General features: G+C 37.0%; 1 protein-coding gene across 2 annotated transcripts in view; it reads left to right on the forward strand.

The window, feature by feature from the left end:
* The window catches only part of LOC105475946 (eukaryotic translation initiation factor 3 subunit H), a 108,333-nt gene extending 92,884 nt beyond the window's left edge, over positions 1-15,449 (forward strand). For both annotated transcript variants that reach the window (XM_011731469.2, XM_011731470.3), the window contains exons 3-8: positions 1,503-1,670; positions 3,164-3,263; positions 4,471-4,620; positions 11,420-11,540; positions 13,716-13,848; positions 15,178-15,449. In XM_011731469.2, the coding sequence (XP_011729771.1) occupies positions 1,503-1,670; positions 3,164-3,263; positions 4,471-4,620; positions 11,420-11,540; positions 13,716-13,848; positions 15,178-15,275 (770 nt within the window). In that variant the 3' untranslated portion in view covers positions 15,276-15,449. The remainder of the gene's footprint in view (positions 1-1,502; positions 1,671-3,163; positions 3,264-4,470; positions 4,621-11,419; positions 11,541-13,715; positions 13,849-15,177) is intronic.
* The last annotated feature ends 853 nt before the right edge of the window (positions 15,450-16,302 follow it).

Below are 16,302 nucleotides of genomic sequence, written 5' to 3' on the forward strand. Positions count from 1 at the left end.
ATAAGCAGATTTATAACTTCTTCCCCTACAAGTAATGAAAAATCAGACTGTGTCGATCTGAGGAACACTCTTTTATACTTTATGATCCTGAGTCTTGTTGGCTTTGTAAAACTATAGTGCTCTAACCAAAAGAATGACAGATGTATAACTTTACTTTTGCTAAAACTTGAGTAAGAATTTTGAAAATGAAACAGGTTTCAAGTTAAGCAAATACATTTACTCAGCATGGTCATGTGTTCATTATAATAGAAAGAGTTTGAGGCCGAATCCAGTGGCTCATGCCTATAATCCCAACACTTTGGGAGGCGGAGGTGGGTGGATCCTTTGATCCCAGGAGTTTGAGACCAGGCTGGGCAACGTGGTGAAACCCCATCTCTACAAAAATACAATACAAAAATTAGCTGGGTGTGGTGGTACCCACCTGTAGTTCCAGCTACTTGGGAGGCTAAGTCAAAAGAATCACTTGAGTCCGGGAGGCGGAGGTAGCAGTAAGCCAAGATCATGCCATTGTACTCCAGCCTGGGCAATGGGAGTGAAACCCTGTCTCATTAATAATAATAATTAGAAACATATAATAAATAATAATAATAATATTAATAATAATAATTATAGAAGTAGCATGGCTATTATGTTGACTATAAAGCTTTCTCCTGTATTATATATTTGTTGTGCATTATTGTGCTATATTGCTTTTTAAAATGTCATTTATTATATTGTTTTAATCTGTTTTTCTGGTAATGCTGCTTTAATATAGTATACATTATAGTCATTATACATTGTAGTCATTAATTTGACAAAAAGTAAAAGTCACTAAAGCTTTTCATTCTATACATGGTCATTAAAATATAACTTTATTCTAAGGAAAAAATAGTGTCTGTTACTTAACAAAGGAACACACAAACAAGAAAAAATAATTCTTTAAAAAATTTAGCATATGCAGCAGGGGGCACCAGATGAAGGCAAAAATGTATTCTTGTATTTTGAATCAGCTGCAGCCTGTATCCTCTTCATATATAAGCAGTGTGGTTGGTAGTTAATTGTTTCCCCTTAGTTTTCCTAATGGTTTTAGTTTTTCAGCTCTAAAAGCTGTGTTGAACAAGAGATTAATAACTCTTCCTCTTTTATTCAAATGAAACTTCTTACAACCAACCAATTTAGTAATTATACAAATTTTTCTTAAACATTTACTATTTTGAGAGTTTCAAAAAGGGGAGTAGAAGCCACATTTAATAATTCTTTTGTTACAACAAGGCATTAATATTGTGTGTTATACATTTTCTGCAAAATATTTTTTCGTTAAAGAATAAAAGGAAACCCGATTATTTAAAAGCCTAATTTTGTTTTGCTTTATATATGAATTGAATGAATTTTAAATCTGGACTCCTGTTCCCTAATGCTAATAAATTGTTATGTAGACATTTGTTTCCAAAAAGGCTTGTTTTTAATGTTAGTAACATCATTAAAAAGTTTTTTCTTTTAATTTCCTCTTCCCCATCATCCAGTCCAATATCAGATGGAAATGATGCGGAGCCTTCGCCATGTAAACATTGATCATCTTCATGTGGGCTGGTACCAGTCCACATACTATGGCTCATTCGTTACCCGGGCGCTCCTGGACTCTCAGTTCAGTTACCAGCATGCCATTGAAGAATCTGTCGTTCTCATTTATGGTTAGTAGGAGGTTTATTATTCTTTTTTTCCCTTAATATTATTACTACTATTTTTGCTTTCTGTCTTTTTTGCCTCTAAGAGCAGTCTGGCAGGCCTTCTCAAGTAAATACCAACCCTGTTTCTGCAGCAGCCTCAGCAGCAGCTCAGTCTAGACAGGGTTTCCTTCTTTCTGTTTATTTTTCTTGCTATCAGAGCCCTGATGTGTACATTTTGGAATGCTGGAGTAGCTGCTTCATTTTTATTCCTCCATCTCCCCTCCCTCATTGAAGGGGCTGGTGGAACTAGACCAGATGTCTTAACAAACCCCGATTGCTAGAGTGTCTGGCTCTGTACGTGACTGACCAATCATAATACAGTGTGCCAAGTTTTTTTTATACCTCTGACAACAGTGTACAAAACCTGGACTGTTTCTTAGCACAAAGATTTTTTTCTTTTCGGCCTATTTAATGGTGTTTCCTCAAGCTCTCCAGACCAGATGTTCTGTGCTGTATCAGAACTGTAGGCAATTTAACAGCTTTATAGCCTTCCCCCTCCCCAAACACTCACAGTTTGCCATATCTGGCAGACTTGCATATAGTTTCCAGCTGAGAAGTAAATGTAACGTCCTGAGTATCTGTCAGAAAAAATACTAATGAATACGATCAATCTTATGAGCTGCCCCAAAATTGTTTCAGTATGTTAACAATTGGATTACAGTAAAGAACAAGTTGTTAAAGTGTACTTATATTGGCTGGAAACATTGCATCATCAGACCTTGATGAATTTTCCACTTGTTTCAATCTATTTTGGTTTTCATTTTATCACCTATTGCAAAAAGTTTCACTGTGTTAAGTTTCAGACAACATGAATGTTAACACAGGTTTTAGGCGAATATTGGCATGCCAGAGCTGTTATCATGCAGCAAGTGCTAAGCTCCCTTACGCATGGAGTGTTTCAGCGGTTAGTTTTGACAAAATTAGTTTCTCCAAAAAGACACTTCTGTGATAGCAGTTTGACTTGAATGGTTTTTACAATCTGTTTTAACGAAGAAATGTGAACAGTGATTATTAGGATGGATACATTTTGTGTGCAGGGCTATTCATTTTAAGTTGAATGAAGAGCTACCCAAGTATATGCAGTGGATTTTCATGTTTAATATTTATCAGTGATTTCCTAATTATACAAGATGTCTAGAACATATGATACATTTAATTTTCGGCAAGATTACTGATTCTTGCTGAGGAATGAATTTGAAAATAACTCTTGTATGTTTAGTTTTTGACAGAGGAAATTACTCTATCATAAGTAGCATAGATAGAGGTATTCCTGCATTTTCGAGTGCTACTTGCTATATAGTGGTTTGAGTCCGCTTCAAATTGTGTTCTGGTTGTTTATTTTGATCTTTATTTTGCAAAGATTGTGTGATATGCAACAGAATGTGCCTAGAACCAATGCTCTTCAAGCATGGTAGTGACAAAATTCTTAGTAATTTGTTTCTCTTTCCTTGTTTGAGATCCCATAAAAACTGCCCAAGGGTCTCTCTCACTAAAGGCTTACAGACTGACTCCTAAACTGATGGAAGTTTGTAAAGAAAAGGATTTTTCCCCTGAAGCGTAAGTGTTTGGGGGCATCTGGTAAAGGGTTGGGTATTTTTCTGTTAAGATTTTTCTTTGCCACGTCTCTTGCATCCTCGGTTGTGGTGCAGTAATGCTTTTGCCATGTGGACTGTAGAAGTTTTCTGCATGCCAAGTGCTGCTTGCTCTATCCCTTTCCGTGTTTAAATTATTCTTTAGAGAATGTCTCATCTGTTGTTCTCAGCAAGGGTGAATTCAGTTAGAATGGGAATTAATTAGCTACTGGATTCGAAGAAATAAATGATTGAATAAAGGGAGGTGGAAAGAGTGATCAGTGACTGTCCGATTGTAAGCTCTGTGTCAGACTGGTTGTGAGCTGTGTGTCTTATTTTCCGAACCCTTGTTTAATGAGGGGATGGGAAAGATATAAATATTTTAAGAATTTGTTAAAGAATGTGGCTTATTGGCAATTTTATGGGTGACAGGTATGCAGAGAATTAATGGATGGAGCTGTTTTGGGATCCTATTTAATGGCATTGTAATATTTACTTTAAATCAATTAAATACTTAGAATTCTTCCATTTTCTGTTAATTATAGAAATTTTTAGTTCCTGTTGAATCAAAATTAATGGCTTTGACTTCATGCAGGACAGTTCATCTCTAGTTTCCCATTTGGCTCCTAAAAAGTTAAGGTACAGAGAATTTTAAAAGAAAAATCCTCATGGACAATTCCTGGATGTGGTAGCTGTAACTAAACTATGAGAAACTGTGTTCTTGGCGTGTTCTAACTATTGTATCTGGAGTCTCCTTGAGTGTTCTGCTACTTGTTAAACTCTTAATTGAAGAGGCTTTTAAAATGAACTTTTCAAGAAATAGAGTATTTCTCATTTCTAGCTATTTTAAATTAAGTTGTAGATGTAGGTTGTGTAGCAGAACTTACTGTGACATTTACATTTTAGTATCAGTGAAATTTTAAAGATACCTGATTACAAAGAATGAGTAGTTTCTTCTGCCAAGAATCTTATTTTCTGGGCTTTAGCTCAAATTCAGATCATTTTCAAAGTTACTCAAATGACCTAACTTATGCTTGACTCTGTAAAACTCTAGTTTCTCTACTTTTTTTTTTAAGAGTGTTAATGAAACAAAGATCTTGGATAGGGCCTATAATTAGGTAAATTTTATGAAATAGTCAATTTAGCACCTACTTTTGACCATCAGACTAAAGTATTTTTAACATGCTTCACAGTTTGAAAAAAGCAAATATCACCTTTGAGTACATGTTTGAAGAAGTGCCGATTGTAATTAAAAATTCACATCTGATCAATGTCCTAATGTGGGAACTTGAAAAGAAGTCAGCTGTTGCAGATAAACATGAGTTGCTCAGCCTTGCCAGCAGGTAAGTGGCCCTGCCTAATCAAAAGTCCCATTTTTTAGAACTTTCTGCAAAAGATTCTTTCACATAAACTTTACCTGTGAAACAAGAAAACAATTACTTAAGAACATTTATAGGTTCTTAAAACCTGTATAACATGGAGTAATAGTCTGGCCTTGTTAGGATCTCAGGGAAAAACGCCAAACTGATCATATGAAACGACACATTGTTTGAATACTAATTGCTCATATTAGAAGAACCCTCTGCTGCCTTCTTTGCTGTATCATTTGTGCTTTGATAAGGTCAGTGCCCATGAGGGAGGGCTTTTTTATATGGCTCAGCTTTATTTCTTGTACACGATCCTAAGAGGCTTAGGGTATTATGTCTGGGTGTTTAATAATGCTCAGGAAAAGAACAGAAATGCGTTTTTCTTTTACTGGCTGTACTTGCCCTTGTTCAGATGCAGACTCTTGCAGTTGTAAAGTTCCAGTTGTTTGAGTTTTCAACTAAAATTTGAATTTTCTGAACCTTATACTGGCTTCAGCTATTTTAGTTGGTGATACGATTTCCTCCAGCATAACTGCCTTAGCTATCTAGTTGCTGAGATAATGTTTATTGTATTTGTAAAATGCAGACTGAGGTTTCCAAAAGGAAGTATTGTTCCCTTTGTGAAATTAATGTTTATTTCCCCCTTCATCTATTACTCTTAACAGAAATGTGAATAGAGCCACATGTATAGCTCCTCTTAAATGCCCTTTGAGCGTTATGTTAGTGATTATTTTGTCTGTGGTGGAAGGAGGCTAGCAGCAGACCTGTGGAATGAAATTAAATGGTCAGAGTAGGTAACGAATCAATATATGCTTGTTGGCTGAAAGAAACAAGGTGTGTTTTCTTAAGCAACCAGTTTGGAGCAGACTAAATTATTTATCAGATTTCTAGTTATCTTAGAGACTTGTTAAAAAAAAAAAAAGTGTACAGACGTTGTACTTCCTCGAGATAAGGCAAGTGGGATGAACCCAGAAGGGCCAGAGACATCAGTGTTCTTCTTCATGCTCTGGCATGGGTAGGACTGTGGGTGAAGCGCCACCTTCCATTGCATTAATTGATCAAAAGGCCACAAGGAAGTCTTAACAGGGCAGGGAGATGGACGATGAATGTAAATGGAGTGCTGAGTAACACAGCCAGGTTGCAAGGCTAATTTGGCACCGAAGAGTATACTGTTTGACTGCAAACATATATTCATAATAGTCCTTTAATTTGTCTATTTTAGAAGGTCATATTTTTCTTTATTGTTTTTACAAACACACTCGGCACACCTGTATTTAAAGCGTTTAGCTAAGAACCTTTTTCAGCATACAAGGTTACAATTTGATGTATTAAGTATATAGTTATATAATAATTTTAAATTTACTGCATGAAAGCTTTTGCTTACATAATTCATGTCTTCACCTTTTCCCAGGCTTCCTTTATTGAGCATACAAAAGAAATACATCCCTGATGGTGCTTTAACTTTACCAATGAGCTGGTCTGTAATGTCCGTTTGTCCAAAGCAGCATTTATAATAACCAAGAAAATGTTCTGAGTTTGCCCTAGCAACTGAGACCTAGACAAATATTTTATTATAGTTTTTGTCTTCTGTATTTTTATGTAAACGAGGAAAAGAGGCCCCATTTCTTTGCTTTCCATATGAAATTATTGAAAGTGTAAATTCGTGTTCTGTTAGGAGGAAGAAGAATGAAGCAACCTTGAAGCAGTGCGTTTTTGCTACTAGACTCTTACATTGAACCAAATCGATTATAGTATTTTAGAAGACAGAAAGATATGTTTTGTACATCTTAGTTTTTAATTTCTAACAGTAGTTGTGTGATGATGGCTCAGGCCAGTTGCCATTAAAGTTTTTATAAGAAACCTCATCAGAAATCTTTCTTATGCAGGTGCTTAAACTTGGTCTTTCCTTTCAGAGCCTATACATGGGCACTGGTTTCTTTGATGTGACTGATAAATTTGTTCTATGTGACAACTAAAACATACTGCATTTGCTTTTGTTGAAAAATTCTAATTTTTGATTTTCATTTTATTAGGTGGAAGTTCTAACAATAGTTATTCCATGACAGCCTTTATTAGTTTTTAAAAATGTGTAACACAGGCGTTCAGCTTTTCACACATATAAAACAATTCTGTTTTTATTTCCTCTTTTAAAAAAAGTAAACTAAGGGTGGGCATCGTACATTAAGGATTATAAGCATAAATTGATACTGTAGCCAGAGCAGACTTAACACTTCATGTGCTGGTTCACATCTGTTTAAGTTATCTGTTTTCAGTTCTTTATTTGCTTGGCAATAAAAGAAAAGGCAATGTTACTGAAACTCCTAACAGTAAGTCCCTGTTTCAGCATCCTAGTTAAACTGGTACTGAAAAGATTCTCACAAAGTTGGTCTTGGTAGTGGTCTGATTTTCTGTCAGTGTTAATTTCTGATGCCACTTTAAGGCCTGTAGTACACAGATTTGTGTGTGTGTGTGTGTGTGTGTGTGTGTGTTTCTGATTTGTTTTTTCCGAAGAGCATTATCATAATATAAAAGTTATGAAATACATAAAGTCCACATATTTGTGCTTGTGGCAGTGTTCTTTCACAATAACTTCATATACTTGCAGCAGATAGTATTAGTACTTTATATTAAAGACTTTTCTGGTAGAAACAGTGGGTCTGTTTTAGTAGTGCCTTTCTCATTACTGTAAACAACCTCCAAGAGTTAAGGTCTGGGTATAAATAATAGATTTTTCTCTGCATATGACAGTACCTCTCCTGGGCTGTTGTTTTTTCCCTACTGTCACTGTTTTCCCCTTAACCTCCCAGCCACAGCATTGGTGACGATCTTTTCTTTCTTTGATTTCCTTTTGCAATTAATGACATAAATGACTTAACAACTAATCACGTAGCTAATGACATTTCTTATACTTAACATAGCCCTTTGGGCTTCACGTTCCTCATTGGTAAAAATGAAAGGATCAGAAATCTGAAGCCGGTGCCCCCCGTCTTCTTGCGTTCTCAGGACCTCATTAGATTGATGTACTCCTTCCTTCTTCATAGATTTTCAGTTTCTTTCTATACTAGTTTTTTTTTTTTTTTTTTTTTTAAATCTTTATAGGCTTGTTTTTCCAATTAAAAATTTATTTTTAAATTTTCAACTCTTTAGACAATTTGAAAGAAAAACACTGTGAACATCCATCCATAAACCTTTCATTTAGATTCACCAATTGTATATGATGCCACATTTGCACTCTATCTACATACATAAACACCACTTTTTCTTTCTGAACCATCTGAAAGTAAATTGTAGACATGACTTTTAACCCCTAAATACTTCAGCATGCATCTCCTAAAAACAAAGACATTTAAACTTATGTCCCCCATCTCAAAAGAAAACTTATGAAAAGAATACTTTTTGATCTCATGCCATTAGTGTCCATCTCCTTTTGTCTTCTGCTGAATTTTTCTATTTGTTTCATAATCAAACTTCTCGATAGAATTTTGATGTCACTGTTTCCTCATTTCCCACTGATTTCCCAGTGATTGACAACAGTTTGTAGTGTTCCACCCATTGTATGTAGTAAGACCTCCCTCCAAAGTCACAAAAGACTTTGATGTCACTACATCACTGAGTAGTTTAGACTCTTCAGCACGTAATATGTTGATAAGGCCTTCTTCCTGAGATCCTTTCCTAGGAGCCTGTGAAACTATAGCTCTTCTGGGTTTCCCCTCATTTTCCACAGTGAACCCTCCGCTCATCTCTGTCTGTGTCCCTCAGGGTCTGTCTTCTCACACATGTACTCATGGGACGATTTTGTCTTACTCCTGTGACTTTTAATGCCTTAGTCTAGGACCTTATTTCTCTTCCTCATTACTTTCACAGTTTCCTGACTTCATGTTCTTGACCTTTTCCTCTTTCAAAATTGTAATGATCTTGCTAAATGCAAATTAGATGCTCATGTTACTCCTTTGCTTAAAATCTTTAGCTGGTTTCCCACTGTCCTGAAGATAGATTCCAGACTTGTAGTATGTTTTTAAGTCATTGCACTTTGACCGCTGTCTGCCTCTCTTTTCCCCAGCCTTGCCCAATTCAAATACTGAAGTCTGAGTGAATTTAAATCAACTATTTAGAAATTAGGGTAAAACAGAAGCAAATACACTGTATCCAGAGAAGAATTGTTTTGAAGTTAAAAGTGATTTTAAAAATTACAACACAATAAAATAAATAAGAAAGAAGCACTTGATTCCTCAACAGGTGAAGTCATCAGACCATTTACTGGACGAAAGTTATCTAGGTAGTGCCAGGCTGGGATTAAAAGGTAAATTTACGGCCGGGCGCGGTGGCTCACGCTTGTAATCCCAGCCAGCCCTTTATCCTTCTCGGTAAATGTAATAACCAGCTGCCAGAAGACTGGGAGTCACCCTCCATTCCTCTCTTGTGCCCCCTAGCGAATAAAGATTGCCTGCTCTGCCTCCAGAATCTCTCTCAGTTCTGCTCACTTTTCTCTATGCTCACTGCCACCATCCTAGTTCAAGTCACCACAATTTCTCTCTGTAATATCACGATAGATTGTTTGCCAGAGGTGCAGTTTTTAAAATAGAGAAAAAATTGACCATTTAAACCCTTTTCAAATGTACACTTTAGTCGTTTTTAGTATATTCACAATGTTGTTCAACCATTACTAGCTCTAGAACATTCTCATCACCCTGAACAGGAACCCAAACCCATTAAGCTGTCATTCCCATTCCCCTAAGTCCTGGCAGCCTCTAGTCACTTTCTATCTCTACAGATTTGCCAATTCTGTATATTTTACAAAACAGAGTCCTGGCCAGGAGCAGTGGCTCATGTCTGTAATCCCAGCACTTCGGGAAGCTGAGGTGGGAGGATCTCTTGAGGTCAGGAGTTCCTGGCGAAACCCCATCTCTATTGAAGATAGAAAAAATCTAGCCAGGTGTGGTGGCACATACCTGTAGTCCCAGCTACTCGAGAGGCTGAGGCACAAGAATTGCTTGAGCCTGGGAGGTGAAGGTCGCCCCGCTGCACTCCAGCCTGGATGATGAGTGAAACTGTCTCCAAAAAAAAAAATTTTGTCTACCTTCTTTCCCATAGCAGATGTTTTCAAGGTTCATCCATATTGTGGGGTGTATCAGTACTTTATTCATTTTTAAGGCCAAATAACATTCTACTGTATGGATGTATAATATTCATCATTCGATGGAATTTTACATTGTTTCTAGTTTTGACTATTAAGAATAATGTAGCTATTAACATACATGTATAAGTTTTTGTGTGAGTATATATTTTTAATTCCCTAGGGTATATACATGTTCATAGGGTATATTCGTAAGAGTGGAATTGCTGGGTTATTTGGTAATTTGGTTTAGCTTTTTGAGGAACCACCGAACTGTTTTCCACAGCAGCTGTATCACTTTACCTTCCCACCCCAATGTATGAGTGTTTTCATTTTTCCACATCCTCGCCAACACCCTACAGTAGACTTTTAACTAACCTCCTGGTTTCTCCTCTCCAGTCTATTTGCATAGCAGCAAAATGATCATTTTAAAATTTAAGCAAAATGTGTCATAAACATGTGCAACTCCAGGGTATCATTAACATTGCAGTTGTGAGGTCTCATTCACAACAAACTACATTGCTGGGGAGCTGTATGGTGCTAATGAGCTTCCCACATGTGCTTGTCTGGTCTTCCTGACCCAATCACTGTGCTCTAGCCATGCCAGGCCTCTTCTTTTTATCAAATCTGCCTAATTCTTGCTCATCTCAGGCATTCAGGACTTGTACTTTCTTTTGCTTAGAATATTTTTGGCATAGCTGGCTCATCTTTCACTTTCAGTCTGTCATCTCCTCAAAGAGATATTCTGATTGTGCTATCTAAAGTAAGTGTCTCTTCACCTCCCCCTTCTCTTTCTCCTCCATCCCTAATCAGTTATAAGATCAATGAAGATACAGAACATGTAATGTATGTCTTATTCACTGTTGTCTCCCTGTTTTCTAGTACTAAGGCTGGCACATAATAGGAGTTTAGTAAATATCTCTTGGCAGTTAATGAATGGGCACTACTCTTTAGAAGCTCGCTATTTTAAAAATATAGTAGCTGTCCAGGCGTTACCATGGTAGGAGGTAAGTTGCAGGCAGAAATCAATGAATATGCTGGTCATTGTGTCAATCATTACATCACTTTATAAAGCGGTGTTGGTAACTGAGCTGCAATAGAAATTTCTGGAGAGAATAAGAAATATGAAAGACTGTACTACAGATTCTGGGAAAGGTAAGAGGAAAGGAGCCTGTTCATCAGGTTTTGTAGAATAAAGGTTGCCATTGCTCATTTAAAACCTTCTAGATAGAGAAATCATGTGCCAGATGTCATAATCTGTATGGTTCTTTCCTGTGACTACTGATTTAAATGTTATGGAATGCATTTGGGCAGGGGTAAGTTAATGAAAAGAGTTTGGGAATACTGAACTTGGTGTAAGAAATATGTATTATAGATGGCTCACTAAGTATGTTTCACAGTTCCTACCCTCACATACCTATGCTCTCTCAATAAGAAACTCAGCTATTTCAGGTATCCCTGAGATTATTGTTGGAAGTTCGGTATGGAAAGTTTAGTAACAAGTTGACTCAGATTTTTTCCTCTGCCCTTGCTCTTATGCATATGTGTGCTCTCATTCTTTTAGCAAAAGCCAGTTCAAGTTCATATCTTAAAACTGTTTAGAGCAGTAGCAAAGCTATAACTTAAAGTAAGACCTGTCAGTATGTTTACTTTACATTTCAGCAATCATTTGGGGAAGAATCTACAGTTGCTGATGGACAGAGTGGATGAAATGAGCCAAGATATAGTTAAATACAATACATACATGAGGAATACTAGTAAACAACAGCAGCAGAAACATCAGGTTGGTATTGTGGAAAAATTCAACAAACATATATTTCTAAGTTTCATGTATTTCAAGAGTCATGTTCAAAATGGCCTAAATTATCTTTGGTAAAGCACTGACTGTTAGCTAGTTACTCTATATTATATTTTTAAAAGATTATTATTTATATGGCATGTTCGTAACATGTTATTTACATGTTATACTTAAACATACCTGTGTTAAAAAGAGCTATTATATTAAACTCAGATTGTAATGCCAAGGTTGTGCAAATAAGAGGTACATTTATTGAGAAAATAGAAGCAAAGAGATTCCAGAATGTCACAGCACATTTCTTTACTAACTATAATTGGTGTGGCAGTGGCTCATTGCGGCATAGTTAGCAATCTTCAGTTCATTTAAAAAACTGAGCAATTGTGATTAAGAGCAAGCAATTTTGATAGGAAATAATAGACCAACTGCTGTGAAGTAGATAGTATAATACAGACAAAAACCCTGGAATTATCCGAATATTCTCATATGCACACATCTATGGCTGTGGCCATTTAACCTTTATTCATATTGCCTGCAGGCCACATGGTTTTCACAGTTCCTGGAATATTGTATTTGGACTATACTGCTCTAAAGTGTTCTTAGCATTTGATTCATAGATAAGTTGATTCCAGAATGTTTATCTGTGAAAGTAGTATTTATATATGACTACTCTGTTCATTACAATGTACTTTAAACAGAGCATTGTTAAATATAGAATTCTAAGCACAACTAAGTGATTCTGAGAATGTTGTATTTTAATTTTTTCTTAATATCAGAGTTCATATATAATATATAGTGAAATTTAAAGTACTTTGTTTCTGCCAGCTTAGAATTGAGAAAACATATGTAAATCAGTATATATATATATATATTTTTAACTGAAAAGATGGGAGTGGTTACAAATGTCTGATAAACTGAGAAGGAAAACAATCATCTCAGCTGGATTTCATTTTCCTGCTGGTTTTTCCTGTAGGTGAAGGACTCACCCAGGGTATCAAATTGAATATTTGTTTCCTATGAGTACCCCATAATGAATACAGGAATCTTCACAAAGCAAGTTACTTTCCTTCACTAGAAAGAATTGTTGTTTCCCTTGATTTTCTTAGGAATCCAAAGACTAAATTTTTCCTAGCCCACCTTGGTTTCTCATTACCTGACATTTTAAGGTTGTGTATGGGATATTATGTGCTTCACTGTTGCGAGCAGTCGTAGCTATTAGCTCTTATTGTAGTTGATCTATAAGTTTATAGTAAAAGTTTATATATATCCCTACTTTCTCTTCAGCGAATCATAGGAATCCAGAGTTTGAAAGTATTTGAAGCATTATCTGAGCTATTAATAGTATCCATCCTTAGCTATGGAGCTAAGGTACAGACGATTATCTGTTAAGAGTAGTAACGATAGGCCAGGAGTGGTGGCTCTTGCCTGTAATCCCAGCACTTTGGGAGGTTGAGGTGGGTGGATCATGAAGTCAGGAATTCAAGACCAGCCTAGCCAACATAGTGAAACCCCATCTCTACCAAAAATACAAAAATTAGCCGGGTGTGGTGGTGGGCACCTGTAAACCCAACTACTAGGGAGACTGAGGCAGGAAAATTGCTTGAACCTGGGAGGCGGAGGTTGCAGTGAGCCAAGATTGTGCCACTACCCTCCAGCCTGGGTGACAGAGTGAGACTCTGTCAAAAAGAAAAAAAAGTTGTAACAGCAGTGAACATAGCAGTCTGTATTGTTATTTTAGGTCAATAGGAGTAAAGGTGAAAGAATTTCCAGTGTGGTAGTTCATTACTTCGTCATTAAAATTAGGATGAATCATTTATTACCCCATTGTCATAAATGGTAAAGAAACTCCCTTTACCTTACTAATCATGAGCTTTCCCTTTAAGCCCCCTGTTACTTACATAACTAGTTTTGTTTTCTGAATCATTAGTTATAGACTCTGAGAGCTCAGAGTGAAAACTCTAGACACTCGAGTTTTCAGCAAAGGAATTTTCTTCTACTATTGGCGTATTTAACTTCTTACACGTAAGTTACCAAGTGTTGCCGCTGATAAAAACTGAGGTTGTAATTCAGAGCAGTAGGGTTCTGTTGGTTGTGTAGCGGAAGGACGTCTTTTTTTTTCTCCTCAGAGAAATATAACCAAATCCTTTTCCCTTTGAATTTCAGTATCAGCAGCGTCGCCAGCAGGAGAATATGCAGCGCCAGAGCCGAGGAGAACCCCCGCTCCCTGAGGAGGACCTGTCCAAACTCTTCAAACCGCCACAGCCCCCTGCCAGGATGGACTCGCTGCTCATTGCAGGTATTGTTGCCCCGTGCAAAACCTGGCTGGTTTTGTTCATTGCTCGGGAAGCAGAAGACAGTGAGAAATTTACAAACAGAAAAGCACGCCATAAAAGCTAGTATATTTGAAATAGTTGCAGGATGAATTTGAATCTAGCACCTGTAATATCTGAAATCTAAGAACTTCTAAGAGTTTGTTATTTTGTCCAGATCCTTTCAGTGCTTCACTCCATGTTTCTAAACATTTTTGAGATGGCATTGTAAACTTTGTAAAATGAGTCCTTTTTCAGGGAAAGCCAGAAAAATTGTTTACAGTCTTAATGCAGAAGATCACTTAGCTCAGGCCTCTTACTATTCCTCTTCCAGCCCTGCCCTGTACAGTTGGTACTTGACTTGAATTTAGGAAATTATTTCCCTTATTTGGACTTAAATTGTGGCAGCACGAATATATTTCTGGATGAACTTTTTCTGGTTATACTTAATGTTTAATAGCACCTTTAAGCAGTAGCGGTCCTGTGTCCTGTGCTAGGACTTGATTTTGAATGTATGGCATTCATGCCCTTATTTGGCTATAATCTTATAGAAATGCTAAATGCCATTTGATTCAATCAGACTTAACCTGTGAGAAGATTTTATCAAAGTGAAAATCCTACTCAAAAGCTCATTGGCAGTTTCTCAGTTCTACTAATACGTTTGTAATGTGGGAGGAAATTCCAAATTCCTTAACATTTTCTAGTGTACATACAAATTAAATTTGGAAATGAGACACAATTCCTTCCCAAAGGTCCAATTCAAACAGAATTGAAATCCTTATATTTTGAAGAAGCGTGTAACTGATGTAACTGTTGGATGGATTAGATCATTAAAGACATAAAAAGCAATGATGGAGCCCTTTCTTCAAGTGAACGCTCTACTCTTACTCTGTCTTGACTCATAGGAAAACTCCTTAACATACTCAAAGCACAAACTGAAAACCTAACCATACTTGTTCACATCTGGGTCCAGTGGGTCTGGCTGGTTTGCAGCTCTGTGATGTATTGTTAGTATCTCCTTTCTATCTGTGAAGGCTAGTCAATGCTGTTTTCTCTGTTTTCTCAGTTGTACAGCATTGGTTTGATCTACTTAGTCAGTCCTTTTGACTGACAGCTCTTATGTCCTTAGGGCTGATAAGCTTTTGAGGAGTAGTTTGAGAACTTGTATTTCTTATCCCTTATGGAAAAATAAACTCTGGATTCAAAACAATATACAGGTGATTCTGTTTTATGCTGATTTTTCTGTTTGACTAGCTTTCTGGATCATTTTACAATTTGTGGAACATTATGGCTCTATCTCTTTCTCAAATGCGCAGGCCAGATAAACACTTACTGCCAGAACATCAAGGAGTTCACTGCCCAAAACTTAGGCAAGCTCTTCATGGCCCAGGCTCTTCAAGAATACAACAACTAAGAAAAGGAAGTTTCCAGAAAAGAAGTTGACATGAACTCTTGAAATCACACCAGGGCAACTCTTGGAAGAAATATATTTGCATATTGAAAAGCACAGAGGATTTCTTTAGTGTCATTGCCGATTTTGGCTCTAACAGTGTCTTTCTAGCCATAATAAAATAAAACAAAATCTTGACTGCTTGCTCATTTGATTTTAGATGTATTTTCTCTTTTTCTCTAGCTTACTTTTGTTTGCTTATACTTAATTTCTGAAAGCTAAAACAAGCCTTGACCAGAAGTTTCACCACTTTTGCTGCCTCTCAGGTGCCACCTTTCAATCCACTTCTCCCAACTACTTATCCCAGCTCCTGACTCAGAGACCCTGGCACCTATTGTGAATTTTTTTTTTTTTTGAATTTTTATACTTCGCTGCTCCCAAATGAGCACCCCAAGAGATGTCCATGCTTCCTGTACTTGCCCAGGAATTCCTTGTCTCTGGACCTGGAATCACCTGGCGTAATTCCGGTCATTCTGCCTTTTCATTTCTGCAGGTGATGGTCAACCAGTCTCCATACTCACAGGCCATGGGACACAAGATATATTTTTTTTAAAGACAGAGTCTCACTTTGTCTCTTGGGCTGGAGTGTAGTGGCATGATCTCAGCTCGCTGCAACCTCCGACTTCCGAGTTCAAGCGATTCTCCCACTTCAGCCTCCAGAATAGCTGGGACTTCAGGCATGTGCCACCATGCCTGGCTAATTTTTGTATTTTTAGTAGAGATGGGATTTCACCATGTTGGCCAGGCTGGTCTGCATCTCCTGACCTCAAGTGATTCGCCTGCTTCTGTCTCCCAAAGTGCTGGGATTATAGGCATGAGCCACCACTCCCGGACAGGACACAGAAATTTTAATGAAAAGAATCATGTCACCGCAAGTAAACTTCATCTTGTTTATATTATTTAGGACTTCACATTTGTCTTCCCAAACCATGAAATATAATTCTGCTAACAGCAAGTGTTGTGAATGAGGAATGAGGAGAATAGGAGTACA

This window comes from Macaca nemestrina, chromosome 8 (assembly GCF_043159975.1).
Source record: "Macaca nemestrina isolate mMacNem1 chromosome 8, mMacNem.hap1, whole genome shotgun sequence".
In the NCBI taxonomy this organism is placed as follows: domain Eukaryota; kingdom Metazoa; phylum Chordata; class Mammalia; order Primates; family Cercopithecidae; genus Macaca; species Macaca nemestrina.